The following is a 17,691-nucleotide window of genomic DNA, read 5'->3' as shown; positions in this document are numbered from 1 at the left end:
ATGCGACATGAGATCCATTCGTTGTCCCTTTGTCGGTGGGCAACCTTCGCCTCCTTGGAGGCAGAGCCTACTGTAACAGTCAGTTATGGAAGGCATGGACACCATTAGTTCAGTATTCTGTAGCAGGAATATTGACCAATAATTGCGTATTTGATTTCCATGAAGAGTGAGGGATTTTTTTATTCAGGAAGCAGCTGAATTTATATGGATGAAATGATCATCGTGTCTGGGATGATTTGCTTAGAAATCACCTCCTAGGAGTGGGATGGGGTGTGGGGGTAAAAATGAAGGAAGATTAGTCATATCTTGAGTTCACTGTATGTTCTTCACATTTTTGTATCTGTTTGAAATTTTTCATTGCATTCGAAAAAAAAGAATCTCAATGTAAATAAATGATGGTACAGTAGTATATCAAAATATTAGGTAGCCGTTAAAATAACATGTGAAGAATTTTAATGATGTGGTATAAGTAAGACAATCAGGAAGTCAAGCTTCCTAATATGATATGTGTGCATGTGGACAAAATATTTGCGTAAAAAATTATTGGAAGGAAATGAAAACGTTAACTGTAGTGATCCTTGGTTGGTTGGGTTATGGGTGATTTTCATTCTATTTTCCAAACTTCCTGTAGTAAACAAGAGAAAAAAAATCATTTCTTATAATTTGAGAAAAACTGTTTTGAAAGAAACCTAATCTGCATTGTGTAAATTAGTGAAGCATTTGTTTCAGTGATCTGTTTTCCATTAAATTGCCCCAGTCAGTGATTAAACGCTGTTGCGGTTGCTGATCTTGTGGCTGTGGACGTGGTTTTGGCCTGTACTGTGCTGCACTCTGCCCTGGACTGTCTTTGCTGGGGTGTGTGCAGGCCAGATCATGACAAATGCAGTCAGGAACACCGTTTCACTCATTGGTAACTTCTGCTAACCACATTTCTGTAACGTGAATTTCCATCTAATTTCAGCGAGCTCAACATGATTTCCACAAGGGTGATGGACATTAAGCTTCGGGAGACTGCAGAAGGCCTAGGGGAGGACAGCACAGGTAAGGCCCTGCTTCCCCTGCTCTGGGGAGGGCACTTGCTTTGTTGTGGGGCAGGGAGAGGGGCTGACAGAGGCAGGCCTTTGGGACTCTGTATGAAAAGTGGGGGTTCAGTTCCCAGTGTGCTCAGATACCCCCAGGCCCTTCACACTGTGACTGGGGGCACATGCACATTATTTAAGGCTGCTCGGGGCACATTTCCTCTGCTTCTCTGTCAAGCACAGGGACCTTTTAGCTCATTTTCTTCCTTTCTGGAGGTAACCATGTCCCCGTGTTTGGTTGACATGAATGCAAAGGAAGAGGTACTAAATGGATTCATTCACCATCTAAGAATATCCAAAGGTGTCCGTAGGAGGCTGAGCAGAGTACCTGGCAGCCTGTAAAAAAATCATTACATCAGGACTCTTTGATCCCTCTCCTTCATGACTTTTGTTCTGAAGGAGATCTTTAGTATGTTCTCTGCTGAGCTGAATTCCAGGCCCATGAATCACCATCTCACAAGACATTCGAAGAGTTCTCCAATCATGTGATTGGTTTACTGTTATCCACATATTGCTATTTATGTTGACAGAGTTGTAAAATTGACATTAAAAAAGTAATCTCCCCACAATGTACCTTTTCCCTAGATTAGCCATTCATATACTCCCCTTATTTTGGTAACCAAGGCCTCCATCTCTCTCTTATTTACATTCAAAATGCCAGTAGTGATCTTCTTTGATACAGTTCAGGAGAAACAGCTCCCAATAATATTAAATCCTAGCTGCTCGCCACTAGCTTCGGATGCTAATATCAGCAAAGGCCCCATTTCAGATATTAAAGATAGATTTTTTCTTATTATTTCATATTAGAACCATTTTTCCTCTGTCACATTTCAATGGATACCAAATAAATCCAAATTTAACGTGAGGGTTTTTAGATGAGCCCTGAAGAAAAATTGAGTTTCAAATTTTCTCATATTATGGAACACTGAATTATTATTTGTTTTAAACAAGAAACGTTTGAATAAATATTTCATCAGCCTGAAATGACCTCAATAAGTGCTAGTTCTGAATACATACAGAGGTTACTGAAGAAAACAGACTAAGTTTTCTTTTTTTCAAATAGTGAGCTTAAGTTATTCAGACCAATCCTCTTCCACTTAAAATTTAAAATTCTAGATAAGAATATTCTTTAAAATATTTTTCAAAGTAAGAAATAATAAGGCCAGAATTGAAAGGAAAATGGGCCAGGCATAGCAGCTTCCATCTGTAATCCCAGCACTCTGGGAGGCTGAGGTGGGAGGATTGCTTGAGCCCAGGAGTTCAATACCAGCTTGGGCATAGTGAGACTCTGTCTCTACAAAAAAATTTTAAAATGGGCTGGACATGGTGGCACACAGCTGTAGTCCCATCTACTTGGGAGGCTGAGGTGGGAGGATTGTGTGAGCCCAGGAGGTTAATGCTTTAGTGGGCCATGATTACACCGCTGCACTCCAGCCTGGGCAACAAGCAAGACCCTGCCTCCAAAAAAAAAAAAAAAAAAAAATAGAAAAGGAAAATGGTAACCTAGAGAGACAACAGAGTATAAAAGCCACTTTTGCCCTTAGATCATTTACCTATCTTGGAAATGTTCGTGTCTTCATGGGGTGGAAGGTGAGAGCAAGGTCAAATATCAAACTACAAGGTCTCTGTAAGGTAGACGGTCTAATAGAAGATGCTCTCTACAATAAAGGGGAGCCAAGGAGCTACCAAATCTGAGTAGGTGTGAAGTAGGGGTAAACCAACCCTTTTGTAGATTTGTAGCTTGAGTTTCCACCATTCAGGTAATTCAGAGAACCTCAACCCTTGAACTTGGTTCATATTGCTTCTAGACGGGATACAAACCCAGGTACTTTGCAGAAACAAATAATATTCACTAATGGAAGTCACCTTCTATTTAGACTTCAAATTATTACAGAAAGCAATATTTTCAGTGTCATGACAACCACATAGTGATAACCAGGCATCGAAGGCAGCAGTGTACTATGAATGAGAATGAACATGCTGTGTGTTGAATGGTGCTCCCACCAAATCCGTATGTTGAAGTCTCCAGCATCTCCAAATGTGGCTTTATTTGAAGACTGGGTTATTGCAGATGTAATTTGTTAAGATGAGATCATATTGGAGTAGGGTGTCCTTATGCAAAGGGGAACTATGGACGTAGATATGCACACAAGAAGGACGCCATGCACACGTGAAGACAGACAAGAGAAACAGACACATGAAGGCATCAATATCAGAATTACCAACTACATCCTATAAAACAACTATGCATACTATGTTTGAAGATAATAGAAAAGTTTTAAAACATCCAGGGAAAAGTGGCATAGCACCCAGCCAGTGCAATAAAGCAAGAAAAAGGAATAAAAGACAAGAGAGATGGAAGAAAGAAATAAAACTGTCTCTGTTTATAGATGACACGATTATACAACATACACAGAAAAGCACTCAGAACTCTTACACAAATATACCAAGATTGCGGTGCAGTCTTTAAAAGTCAGTTATGGAAGACTGACATACAGTTAGCTCAATATTCTGTAGCAGGAATACTGACAAGTAATAATTTATTTGATTTCCATGAAGAGTCAGAGATTTTTTCATTTAGGAAAAAGCCAAGTCCACATAGATGAAATAATAATAGTGCCTGGGATGATTTTTTTTTAAATAACCCATCAGAAATGGGGAGGAGGAGGGGTAAAGAGGAAGCAATCAAAATCCCAGCAGAACTTTTCACAGATATTGGCAAACTGATTTGAAAATTTGTGTGAAAAAGCAAAGAGCTAGAATAGTAAAAACAATTTTGAAAAAACGTAAAGTTGAAAGCTTCGTACTACCTGTTTTTAAGACTTGCTATAAAGCTACAGTAACCAAGACAGTATGGTATTGGCAAAAGGATAGATACACAGAGACAGAAGGAAGTAGAGTTCAAAAACAGACCCATACAAATACGGTTAATTAATTTTGACAAAATTGCAAAGGCAATTCATTGGAGAAAAGATAATATTTCAACAAATGGTGCTGGAACAATTGGACATTCATATGTAAATATACCTCACAGATTATACAAAAATTAACTCAAAATGTGTCATAAACCTAAATATAAAACTCTTAACGCCTTTAAAAGAAAGCATAGTAGAAGATATTTATGACCAAGGATTAGGCAAGGATTCTTAGATATAATACCTGAATCCATAAAAGGAAAAAATTTATAAATTGGACTTCATCAAAACTTTAAAATATGCTCTGAGAAAGACACTTTTAAGAAAATGAAAGGACAAGTCACAGACTAGAAGAAAATATTTATAAATCACACTTGATAAAGGACTTATATCCAGCATATATTTGGAACTCTCAAAATTCAAAAATAAGAAAACAAATAACTCAGTTACAAAATGGGGAGCAAATTTTAAATGATGCTTTAACCTAAGATGTGCAGATGGCAAGTAAGCATATGAAGAAATCTCATATCTGTAATCATTAGGTAATGCAGAGGAAAACTACATGAGATACCGGGACACACCTATTAAATGTCTGGAGAAAACCACCATAGCAACAGGAGCTGATAAGGATACACTGAAGGGAGGAATGCAAAATGGCACAGCCACTTTGGAAAACCATTTTGGCAGCTCCTTGTGAAGTTAAACATACACTTAGCCTATGACTCGGCAATCCAACTCCTAGGTATTTACTTGGCAGTGGAAACTTATGTTTACACACACACACACACACACACACACACACAAACTATAGCAACTTATTTATAATTGGTAAAAACTGAAAAGAACCCAGATGTCTTTCAGCAGGTTGAAATGGTTCAGCAAACTGGTATATCCACACAATGGAGTTCTACTCAGCAATAAAAAGAAATAGACTATGGATTTGGTATAACATGAGTGAGCCTCTAATGGGTTGTGCTGAGTGAAAGAAGCCAGAATGAAAAAGGGACATACTGTGTGACTTAATCTATATGACATTCTAGAAAAGGCAAAACTATAGGAACAGAAAAGTTTTAAGTGGTTGCCAGGGGTTAAAGGTAGCGGGGGATGTTGGACTACAAAAGGGCAGCATGACGACAGTCCTGTATCTTGATTGTGGTGATAATTATACAACTCTATGTACACCAGAAAGAATGAATTTTACTGTGTGTAATTTACAAAATAAGTTTTTTTTTTACAAGATGTAGCAGATTTGAAAAACAAAGGAATTTTTAGAAATAAATGTAATGATTAAAATTTTATTTTACATAAATTCATTTAAAATAAATGTAATTATTAAAATTTTATTTTCAATTATATTTATGTAAAATAAATGTAATTATTAAAATGCATGGTTATAACAGCAGACTATATCAGATCAAGATAGATCACAAGAAAGTATACAAAATGTACCATAGAATGGTAAAAAGATGGAAAATACAGAAAGGGGAGCAAGGAGTGTAGAGAGTAAGTGAAAGGGTGTAATATCCATTTGAGCATAGTCTCAGGGGAGGAGAGAAGGACTGAGAATTTTCTGGATTTTATCAAAAAGATGACCCAACCCACAGGTTTAAGAAACGCAATGAATCCCAAGAAGGATAAATCAAAGAAAATCCATATGAGGTAAAACTGCAGAAAACCAAAGAGGATGAAAAATCTTAAAATAAGTCTGAGAAAAAGAGACAGATTACCTGGACAGGAGCAAAAAAGTAACCAATGCCTAACTTCTGAACACAATAGAAGCCACAAAACAGGGAAATAATAGCCTAAATATCCTTAGGAAAAGTAACTGCCAAACGATTATATTGGCACAAAAGTAATTGCTGTTTTTGCCATTAACTGTCATGGCAAGAGCTGCAATTACTTTTGCACCAACTTAATAGAATGTTATACCTACGAAAAATGTATTTCAGGAGTGATGGAGAAATGAAAGCATTTTCGGACAAACAAAAACTGGGTTGGCCCCAGTAAGCCCCCAGTAAACACAGATTCTACACGAATGTGCCCTCAGGCCAAAGGAAAACCTTCCTAGTGGACAATCTGGAATATGAGAAGGAATGAAGAGCAAAGAAAACAATAAGCAAGTGGATACATCTATGTGAACATGAAATAACTTTTTTTTTTTTTAACAATCAGAATTAAAACAATAGTGCACAAAAATGGAATTGAAGTATTCTAAGATCCTTGTATTGACCTGTAATCAAATGTGTAGTATAATTTCTAGGGTAACCACTGAAAGAGGAAGCAAAAGATAAGGGTTATAAACTAGCAATGGAAGAAATGGAATGTTTTTTTTTTTTTTGAAGATCAGTGAAAAAACACATAAGATGATAGATTTGTTTTTATTAATATATCAGTAATAACAGTGAGTGTGAGTGGATTAACTACTTAGATTAATTAATTACATTAATTGTTCCAGTTAAGAGTTAAAGATTATCAGATTAGATTCCAAAACTCTAAATATATGAATCTTAACTATAAAGGTTCAGAAAAGTAAGGATAGTAATAGGATACAAAAACCTGTACCTCATGAGCGCTGGGTAGAGGAAGATGGTGTAGCTATACAGGTTGAATATCCCTTATCCAAAATGTTGGGATCAGGAGTGTTTCATATTTCAGATTTTTTTCAGATTTTGGAATACTTGCATTATACTTACCAGTTGAGTGTCTCAAATTTGAAAATCCAAAGTCTGAAATGCTCCAGTGAGCATTTCCTTTAAGCATCGGGTGGGAGCTCAAAAAGTTTCAGATTTTGCGGCATTTCAGATTTTCCGATTTGGTATGATCTACCTGTACTAAGAGCAGTCAAAATGAAATGTAAGGCAAAAAACATAGCTAAACATAAAGAGGGCCTTTTTACAAAATGTTCAGTTCCTCAGCAAGATAATAATTTTACATTTCTATGCATTAACGTATTATAGAAAGTTGTAAGTATTACAGCTCTTTTAGAATTTGTCTAGCAGGCTTTCCGGTTTTTGCAGGAAAGCAACCTCCCCAACAAATAAAGTTGTAAAGTAGAAACTGACAACTAAAGATAAATAAGAAAATCTGTCTGTCATCAGAGTGGGGTTATTTTTAACACATCTCTCTCAGTAATTGCTAAAACAAACATTTTAAAAGTCAGTAAAGATATAAAATACTTGGACAACACAATTTTTTAAGAGAGATCTTCTAATTGACATATATAGAACACTAAAGAAAAAGCATTATTTTCAAGCACACCAAGAACATTTTAAAAAATTGTTCATGTGGTAAGCCATAAAGCAAGTATCAACCGATTTGAATGGGTTCAAATCGTTCAGAGTATGTTACTGGACCACAGTGCAATTAATTGAGCTAGAAATCAATAACTAATTAGCTAGAAATCAATAACAATAATTATTAGAAATAATAATTAATTAAGCTAGAAATAATTAATTAAGCTAGAAAATCCTCAACTGCTTGGAAATGAAGAAGACATACTTTCCTAAATAACCCATAAGTCTAAGAAGGTATCATAATAGAAGTTAGAAAATATTTTTGACCAAACAATAATGAAAATACTACATTCTAAAATATGTGGATGCAGCTAAAACAGACTTAGAGGGAAATGCATTGCCTTAAATATTATATTATAAAAGCAGGAAAGTCTAAAAAGTAATAAACCAAATGTTTATCTCAAGAAGTTTAAGAAAATAGTAAAGTAAACCTGCAGAAATAGGAAGGAAGGAATAAAGATAAGAACAGAAATTAATACAATATGGAATAGACATTCAACTGAAAGAATTAACAAAGCTAAACTTTATTAAGGCAATTAAAATTGATCAGCCTCTGATGCCATTGATCAAGGAACAAAGAAGAGGCACATTTATGATAATTCATATCAGGGTAAGAAAAGAGGCATCAGTCACTATAGATGTTGTGAATGCTTGAAAGATATAAGGATATTATTAATACTTTTTGGCCAATACATTTGAAAATTTGGAAAAAATACATTTTCAGAAAAATGTTACTAAAAAAACAGATTCAAGAAGTAGAAAACTGGACTAGTCCTGTAACCGTTAAAGAAATTGAACTACAAAGACTAGCAGGAGAAGAAATAGAACTTGAACAAATGGATGGCTGACTCAGCCCTGCCAGTGGAACAAAGGTGTACAGCAGTTATACTTGAGGTGTACCAGTTATACTTGAGGTGTACCAGTTATACTTGAGGACACCATTAATGCAGCATCTTTGATGGTCATGGTATTAAGGTTGTGTATCTATTCAGGCCTTCGAGGATGCATACCAATTTGTTGACTAGGCAAAAGCCACAGGGTGTCCTGACGAAATGCAGAAAACTCTTACGGGTCTTTCAAAATAATAAATGCTCACTGAGAACCATCTACTAACAACATAAACATTTTTTACGATTGTAAAGTTGAGAACACTTCCACACTAGGCGCTGAGAAAACTGTGCCGTAGAACTGATTTATCCTTGGAGAGTGATTTGTTCTACCTGTAATGAGGTAGGAACTCCTACTAAAGTAATCCTAAGTGATTCTCCCCATGAGAGTAAGATCATGTAAGCTTCCCAAGGAGGCAGTAATATAAACACAACAGAAAGATCCTGGGTTTTTTAAGGAATTCAGTTTATTAAATTATTATAAAATCTAATGAATTGTTTTGCAAATTTTCAGGAGGTATTAGACAGCATCCTGGTAATCTACGATGTTACATCCCTCCACTGTCAGTTCTGTAACTATTCTGGAAAAGGAATGAACTTTGCTGAGCAGCTAATGTGAAATCATGGAAACCTGGGTATGATAGAATTTGTGCGAGAGAATGAAGTTGTCACCAGAGAAGCAATCACAAAATGTTGAAAAGTGTGGTGAATTCTAATAATCCAGAAAGCATGGCAGAGTTGGGCTCAGCCTGGCCACACCCCTCCCCTTTGGGAATGACCAGTCTCATTGTTTTTCTCACCAAAAATCATTAGCTCCTCATACAGTTGGTGCCCTAGAGAGCCACCTTCTTGCCCATGACGTTGGGTCTCCTCTGCCCTTGATGCTGTATTCACACTAGACAAAGCATTTCAGAATTTTAAATATTTTTTTGAGAGAGAGGGTCTTGCTCTGTCACTAAGGCTGGAGTGCAGTGGTGCAGTCATAGCTCACTGCAGCCTCAAACTCCTGGGCTCAAGCAAACCTCCTACTTTAGCTTCCCTAGTAGCTGGGACTACAGGCATGTGCCACCATGCCCAACTTTTGTTTGTTTGTTTGTTTGTTTTTGTAGTAAGAAAGTCTCACTATGTTGCCCAGGCTGATCTCAAACTCCTGAGCTCAAGCAAACTTCCTGCCTCAGCCTCTCAAAGTGCTGGGATTACAGGCTGTGAGCCACCATGCCTGGCCAAGAATTATTTTCTAAATAGCTTGGGTTATCCCATAACCTTTACCTCCTCAGGACTTTTGTAGTTGACTTACATATATTTTAGAAATTAGAACTTGGTTATAGATGAGAAGAAAGTGGCTAATTTTGATTCTGTGATCATCTTCCAAAGTGTCCTTGGCTCTTTTACGTAAATATCCTAAATAAAAAGAAAACAAGATGTGTTTTCAGGTGTGCAAAACTGGTATACCATGTACTTCTGCGCCGTAAAAGGACTTTCCAGAAGCAGATGACTGATGCATGGATGGAAATCTTGCTTTCTCTCTTTTACGTGCCCATTGCATACGTGCACATAAACACGCACTGTAACACTCTTACTTATTATTTGCTTTTTTCTCTCATCTGTATAGGAAAGAAAAAATCTAAATTCAAAACTTTTAAGAAGTTTTTTGGGAAGAAGAAGAGAAAAGAATCGCCATCGTCCACAGAAAGTAGCACCTGGAAACAGAGTCAGACGAGGAATGAGGTCATTGCCATCGAGTCCGGGCCAGTGGGCTACGACTCCGAGGATGAGCTGGAGTAAGTTGCATTTTACATCTCTCGGGCCAGGAGCACCCAAATACACTATTTCATTATCCTGGTAACTTGCTGGATTTCTGAGCCCCCTTTCCTCCTGGGTAATTCCATTAGAGGTTCTCCCATAGAAGTTGTGTTTTCTGTCTTTTCAAACTTAGGGGTGGAGAACGCTGTGTGTGTTTAAGTTCACAATAACTGTGGGAGACGAGGTACTGTATGCCATTTTCTAAATGGACAAAATAAGCCCTAGATAAAATGTGGAACTTGCCCAGCATCCTACAGCTGACAGTGACAGGATCAGGATAGGGACCCTGGTTTAACTTGACTTAAAACTCTTTGGAGGACTAGATACTATACTAGAAAAATACATTTCTCTAAACTTGAACGTTGAATAATCTAATCAGAATATTTTCACTTGATGGGGGTGGGGAGGGGACGCTTCTTGCTATCTTAGACAAAATCATCCAAAAATATCGTTAAGAACAGACCCAATAAGCACAAAAAACTAGGAAGGTCTAGTAAAGAAATCCTTATTTTTGTAACTTGTATTTCATTAAAATATAGTTACAGTACATATGCTGCAGTTATTCTAGCAGTTATTTCTGTGACTAAGAGGAAACGAAACAGATTTGTTGCTATGCTAGCTTTTACCTTTTTTTTTTTTTTTTAAAGACAACACTGGCCCTTTAAGGGTAGAACTCTAAAGAAAACATAATATCCCTCAGGTTTGGGGTACAGACCACGCCGAGATGGGTCCCAGGCTTGAGCATCCGGATAATGGTGTCCTGTCCCCTCCCCTGCTCTCCCCTCCTCCCCAGCTTCCTCGCGTTTTTTAAAGGAGTAGAAACGTTACTGGCCACTTGGTGGCACCAGATGACTGGAAAGGAAAGATTGGAACTTTTTTTTTTTTTTTTTTCTTTCCAGTTTTGGGTTTGTTTTTTGGTTTTGTTTGTTTTCGGTGCTAGCAGGGATTGTAATAGACTCACATTGCACCGTGTGAAGTGTGGAAGGGATACACTGTGCTTGCATTTTTTATTTTTTATTTTTATTTTTATTGAAACGGAGTCTTGCTCTGTCGCCCAGGCTGGAGTCCAGTAGCCTGAACTCAGCTCACTGCAAGCTCCTCCTCCCGGGTTCACGCCATTCTCCTGCCTCAGCCTCCCGAGCAGCTGGAACTACAGGTGCCCGCCACCACGCCCAGCTAATTTTTTGTATTTTTTAGTAGAGACGGGGTTTCACCGTGTTAGCCAGGATGGTCTCGATCTCCTGACCTCGTGATCCGCCCACCTTGGCCTCCCAAAGTGCTGGGATTACAGGTGTGAGCCACTGTGCCCGGCTGTGCATGCACTCTTTTAGGCGGTGCTCTGAACTCTTGGGGAAAGAGATGTTATCACCGATAATATTGCTAATTATTCAATGTCATCACTTTGCAAGCCCCAGGGAAACTCTAACATCCACCCCCATCCACCCCGTCTGTTGACTGGAGCACACAGTTCTGGTGTTGGAGAGACAGGCCTGGGTGTGGCCCCTCTAACCACAGACGGGAGCCCAGCCAGAGGGGCAAGCTGGGATGAATTGTCCTGTCCACTTGCTGATGTCCTCCCTGCCACAGGAGTCCAGGGAAAGTGGAAACGGTGTGCTTTTTATCTTGATATTCCCAGCACCTTGTAGGGAGCTGGTGCCCAGTGACTGGTAACAGTTTGCTGGTTTTGATGCTAGGCAAGGAAGATTGGGGGTGGAGCATGAGGAGGCCTGGGAAGTACAAATGACATTTTTAGACAGCAGCACAGAGGAAGAGGAAAGTACTGTCTGGCCTGTGGGAGAGTCTGCGGCAACTTCTCATCCATTACTGGGGGGAAAACAGCTCCATTTGCTGAGGCACATTAGTGCGAGCAAACCACATGGGACCCTGTGGGTTGAAAAAGGTGACGCCCATTTATCGCGTCTGTGTCTGTGCAGTTGTGCTTCTGAAATCTGTAACGATTTCCTTTTGCCCTCTCCCTTTGTTTCATGTCATTGATCTGAAGGCAAAGCAGGGCCACGTGTCCTGCAGAATGTCCCATATTCTGGCTTTGCTTTCTCTTGGTGCGATTCAGCTCTTTCCTATATTCTCCCAATTCCCAGTACATCATTTGGTGGATCCAGATGCTGTCAGGTTCAAGCAGGTGCTGGATGTTATCACATCCCAGGATGAGTCACACGCTTTCTGAGCAGTGGGTTCAGGGTGTGTCATTGTGGTCCCTCGACCAGCCTTCAGCTGACAGTTTTAACACTTGGTGATGATTTGTTATTTTGTCACAAAGTGGTGGTTTTTCTAATTCTGTCATTCATTGTACACTTGCTAACTGAAATTCTTTGATGAAGAACTTTCCTTCATCAATTGCTTGGTTGCTCTGAAATACAATCTAGAGTAAAGTCAGGATCATGCTTGGCTCTCCTTTCATTGATCCACCCTCAGAGTAACGACGTGGTCCCCTGGCAACTCCTGACATTGGCCAGTGGGTTTTGTTTTTTCTTTTTTTTCCCAGATATCATTGGAATGCATTACTTTTTACATATTTGATTTGCTTTTTAATCCACGACAGTCTTTATTCATGTAATGCTCAAGTTGTTCCATCTTAGGCTGTTGAGAGTCACTTGAAATTCGCTCTCTCTTTTGACATGACCCCATTCATCTTTGATGGCTTCCTTACTTTCTTGTCCAGTGAGAAATCTCAGGTTTATTTGGTATATTTTCTTCCCCTGACCTGGAATCAGCACTTTCTTCACAGGGTCCTGGCCCCCTCCTTGTGGTGTGAAATGGTTTTAAAGACTTCAGTCCTGCTGCCAGGGCTGATAATTACTAATTGGCTGTCACTGATTCTAAACCTGTCCTGTGGATATAGCTAGGAAATGGTTTACTTTTCAAGAGAAAAATTCATCATTAATTTGCTGATATTTCCAATTCAAGTTTAGTAAGACATTTTTCCTTCTTTAATTCTTTGTATTCTCTTTTCTCTTACGCTGGAAACCAGGGCTCCTTATGATATTAATGAAATGACTTATTTTCTTTAACCTATCATATATTCATAATAATTTCCTTATCCCTTTCCTACAGGGAAGTTAAAGATACTATAAATACTTTTCTGCACACTGTCTTATAATCCGTGTTATTGCTAATAAAACTGCAGAGTGCAATTTAATATTTTTGGTTTTTTAATTATTATTACTACTCATAAGATTAGTGAGTGCAATTTGTTATCTTTAGTTTTCTTGTTGTTGTTCTTAGAATGTATTCTATCTTGGATGTGGAGTCAAAGTCACTTGAAATTATTATATTCTCTGTGTGGTCATGCCAACAATCTGATATAAAATTAGATTTGTTTGTTTGTGTTTGTTTTCTAGTTTTAGTGATTTTTTTTTTTTTTTTTTTTTTGAGACGGAGTCTCGCTCTGTCGTCCAGGCTGGAGTGCAGTGGCCGGATCTCAGCTCACTGCAAGCTCCACCTCCCGGGTTCACGCCATTCTCCTGCCTCAGCCTCCCGAGTAGTTGGGACTACAGGCACCCGCTACCTCGCCAGGCTAGTTTTTTGTATTTTTTTTAGTAGAGACGGAGTTTCACCATGTTAGCCAGGATGGTCTCGATCTCCTGACCTCGTGATCCGCCTATCTCGGCCTCCCAAAGTGCTGGGATTACAGGCTTGAGCCACCGTGCCCGGCCTTTTTAGTGATTTTTTAATTTCTCTTTTTGTTTGGTTTCGTCTTTTAATTATATAAAACGTTTACGTAGTTTCAAAGACAAAGTTGTAAATGTAGGTATCTTTGCACTATGTCTCCTCATCTAGTTATTTCTTTCCCCCTAAAAGAAACCACTTTTATTTACTTGTTATTTCTTCTTCTGTTTTCATTTTGTTAAATATAAGAAACACACACACATGTTCAGATAATATCCAGGCCCCCCTTTCCTATGCAGTGCTGACATACTGTGGACATTGTTCTGTAGTGGTTGTTATTTATTTCACTTAGTAGTATCTGGTGATGCCTGTGTGCAGTGTGTGGAGACCCTCCTGCCCATCGGACCAGCTGTGGAGTCCTCCACTGTAGGACATTCATGGTTGATTCAGTTAGATGCCTACTGAGGGGCACTGGGTGTTTCCTGTCTTTCAGTCTTTCTGAATATTGCTGTAGTGAATGGCCTTGCACATGTGCCATTTTGTGTTTTTGCAGAGGCCTCTTCATGCTGCCTGCACTCCTCATTACATCCAGAACGGAGGTGCTTGGGTGGTGGTTGTGGTTCCCAGAGAGTGTGGGCCATGGGCTGTCCCCTGGGGAAGGGAAATCCAAGCATGTGTGTGACCTTCGGGTTAAGAGCTGCCCTGGTCAGGGAGGGCCCGATTCCTTCAGTTGGTGTGTTCCCTCCCTGGCATGTGAGGATACACACATCCTGGGAGCCATGAGTTCCCACTTGCAAGCTTACGGTTGCAGGCGTGAGAGTTTAATGAGAAGGAAGCGTTATTAACCAACACAGTTTGGTTGACAGTGGGACAGGGCCACACCTCAGAGTCCTTAATGCCCCACAGTGGACAGGAGGCCCAGGGTAGGGGAGTGGCAGGAGGGGAGGACGTGGGGTGGTGCACACGAGATGTCCAGTGTGTGCAGAGGTAGGCTTTCCTTCCTTCATCACTGGGTCTCAGTCATCTCCTTCCACCTATTGTTCAGGCAGCCAGCGCTGCTAGGAAAATTTGACAGCTAATTCCCACATCCTTTTAGGACATTTTGTGAATGTCCTGTGGGTTCAGTCCCAGATCAGATTCTTGAGCTCCGAGCTGAGGAAAGGACTGGGATGGCGACGACAGAAGGAAGGCCACCATCTCTGCTCCAGGATCTAGGCAGGCACACAGGTTTTGGTCACACGGATGGTGCCAGGTCATAAAAAGAGGCCACAGCTTTGCAGATTTGTAGTTCTCATTTCAAACCAGCCACGGATGCATGTCTTGGTCTGTCTTGTGAGGATGCGTTCATCAGGTGGGCCCTCAGCCTGCTGCACACATACAGCCTTCAGCCCATGGAGGGGCTGCGTGTTTGCCCACAAGGCGGGACCTCACCCTCCCCGGGGCAGCTGGGACATCCTCAGAAGCTGGCCGTGCCAGCCCCTCCCCTCTGCAGGCTTGCAGTCTTGCACCTCACACCTTGTCAAACCTTGGTTTTTTTCATTAATAAAAATAATTCACACAACCTTTAGATCTCCTAGGAAGATTCCTATCTCTGCAACGCTCCAAATAGTTGACAGTGTGTGGATGAACTGAAGTCAGGGACCCCTGAAATGTAAATGCAGCAGAGGGAGCGTTGTTTGATATTCTGTTAACCCACATCCCCCTTTCTCATTCTGAGTCCCCCGGGGGTCAGTAAGATGGAGGTCGGCAGAGTCTCACAGTGGCTCTTTTATCCTAGGGAGTCGAGGGGCACGCTGGGCAGCCGGGCCCTTTCTCACGACAGTATTTTCATTCCTGAGTCCGGACAGGACCCTACTCGGCCTGTGCGGGTGTTTTCCCAAGAAAATGTGTGTGATCGGATTAAAGCACTGCAGGTAAATGTTTCCTTGGTCATGTCACCTGGTGTGCAAGTCAAGTATCCGCTGAGAAGTTTTTAAATGATTTCCGCTTGGTTTATTTGATATGCCGTAAAGTAGAATCACATGTACATGACAGCTCTCCCAGGAGACACCAAATGAGTTACAGTGGGATCTCAACTCATTCTTAGATGAACAAAGAAGAGATGGCAGTGGAAGAGCTGGTGGCAGATGCACGTTCAGTTCTCTGCACCACGCCAAGACACTGAAGGCATTTCCAGCATGAATGAGTTAGAGCAGGAGGATCTGTTGATAAATATCATTGATGAAAATAAGAGCACATGTTCTTTATTCCAATCTAGTTAAAAATACAGTGTAATGTGAAAATGGGGCCACCACCTCCTCCAGGGGGGCTTCCTGCCAAGCGCGGAGAGGATGCTGGCATGAGCTCTGAGGATGATGGGCTGCCCAGGAGCCCCCCAGAGATGTCTCTGCAGCACGACGTGGGTCCCGGCACCACCATAAAGGCAAGTACGGCCTAAGCCACTGCACGTCTCCGTCCACACTTGCCCTGGAGGGCGCTGGAGCTCTGGGATCCCCTGTGTGTGCCCTTGAGATTTCCATGGATAGGTGAGGCTGTGCATGGTATGGCCGACTGGGTCACTGGAGCCTACAGTCAGCCCTTGAGCTGTGTTTATTTTCGTTCTTTGAGTAGAAATTCAGGTCTGGTTAGGAGACGTGGTTTTGGTGACATTTGTTATGAGGGTGATAGGTTGATAGAATCAACCCAGAATCAACCCTGTCCCTGGACTTTCCTGTCTGAGCAGATGACCAGACCCAGAACCCCATTAGAAGTAGGGAAACACGTTGTGTCTGTTTTCTGTTGCCATGACATTTGGCCGGCGGGAGGGGCAAGTAGTGAGCACGTGATAGTCGAGGCTCTGATGGTTTCTGGTGCCTGAGTCTGTGACCTGAAGGCGGTGTCGGCATAGGGGTAGTCATGTGCTGTGTTGCTGGCAAACAGGGCAGCAGGGAAAGGTTGACAAGCAAGAGAGGAACTGATGACCTCAGCAGGGTGGAGGAACCAGTCCCAAACACCACCTTTCCCATTAGAATCCAAGAGGGGGTCCCCGAGGAACTGAGCTCTTTCTCGCGCGTAAACAACGCAGCTCGCGGTGCTGCCACATTTTAAACTATGTTATTGTGGTAAGAGCACTTAATGCCCATACACTGTACTTGCACATAAATGTTAAAAATAGGTGGTCATTGTTCCCATGTAGACAAGCCTGACTGTGGAGGATGGATAGAGTTGGAGTTATCTGTTACGCTGACACCTGAAAAACAAATCAAGGCCAGAGTTATTTTTATAGCCACACACCTGCCCCTGTCACCTCTGGCCTGCTTGAGGGGCCATTCACAGTGAAGGGGGGGCTTCGTTGTGACCCGCTGCCTTGTAGATTCTGTGCTTCTCTGAATTCTTTTCAGTAGCCACTTCAATGTTGACACCTATAAACCCTGCCACACTAGATTTTTGTGTAGTTGTGAGTTCCCAGAACGTCACTGATGAAAAAGGCAGAAGGACTGTGGTGTGGCTGAGTGTGTGGGGTGGGGACTGACATGAAGTCGGCTACAGAATTATTCTCTCCAGAATTCTGCTCCAGGGCGAAGCTGTCCCTGCTCCAGGAATGAGCAGGGTCTGAGGACAGTGGGCTATGCAGGCCTTCTCTCCAGCCTCGAGCAGAAGGGAGAAAGGATGAGGAGGATGGTGTGGCCTATTTCGTAGACTTCACCGAGCCAACCCTGTACCCCTTTAACACCTCCAGATACTCCTGTGTGCAGTTTCAGCGTCCCCTTCTCAGGAGCAGATGTGACTTGGTGCATTTCTGAGCTCTGCAGTAGGAAGAGGTCTGTCGTGAGCTGCCTCGTTCCTCATCATAGATGGACTTCCCCCTCCTCCCATCCCACAGGTCTCTGACTCTCACAGCATCCCAGTTCTCTGCCTTTAGCCAGGGTGGGCAGTAAGAGGAGAGGTAGTGAGGAACCCATCCATTGAAAAGCAAGCCTATCTCCAAACCTGTGTGACAGCATGAGGCACAAATTCCACAGCTGACTTGGCTGGGCCAGCCTGACCTTCTCTCTCACAGCACAACCACCTCCTGTGGTTGGTCCTTTATTTAAAAAAAAAAAAAGTT

General features: G+C 41.2%; 1 protein-coding gene and 1 non-coding gene across 6 annotated transcripts in view; both read left to right on the top strand.

Annotated features, from left to right (window-relative positions):
• The window catches only part of CRACDL (CRACD like), a 148,171-nt gene that overhangs the window by 91,472 nt on the left and 39,008 nt on the right, over positions 1–17,691 (top strand). For 4 of the 5 annotated variants that reach the window (XM_038004184.2, XM_038004186.2, XM_038004182.2 and 1 more), the window contains exons 2-5: positions 962–1,041; positions 9,787–9,955; positions 15,382–15,517; positions 15,862–16,026. In XM_038004184.2, the coding sequence (XP_037860112.2) occupies positions 972–1,041; positions 9,787–9,955; positions 15,382–15,517; positions 15,862–16,026 (540 nt within the window). In that variant the 5' untranslated portion in view covers positions 962–971. Of the gene's footprint in view, positions 1–961; positions 1,042–9,786; positions 9,956–15,381; positions 15,518–15,861; positions 16,027–17,691 lie in introns of those variants that run through there. The other variant, XM_073023242.1, reaches the window with a different exon arrangement.
• LOC119626036 (U7 small nuclear RNA) lies at positions 6,960–7,021 on the top strand. The gene has a single exon (XR_005242234.2). It is a non-coding gene; the product is annotated as a U7 small nuclear RNA (small nuclear RNA).

This window comes from Chlorocebus sabaeus, chromosome 14, assembly GCF_047675955.1.
Source record: "Chlorocebus sabaeus isolate Y175 chromosome 14, mChlSab1.0.hap1, whole genome shotgun sequence".
NCBI lineage: Eukaryota > Metazoa > Chordata > Mammalia > Primates > Cercopithecidae > Chlorocebus > Chlorocebus sabaeus.
The sequence above is the reverse complement of the archived record's forward strand: the minus strand, read 5'-3'. Positions and strand labels throughout refer to the sequence as shown.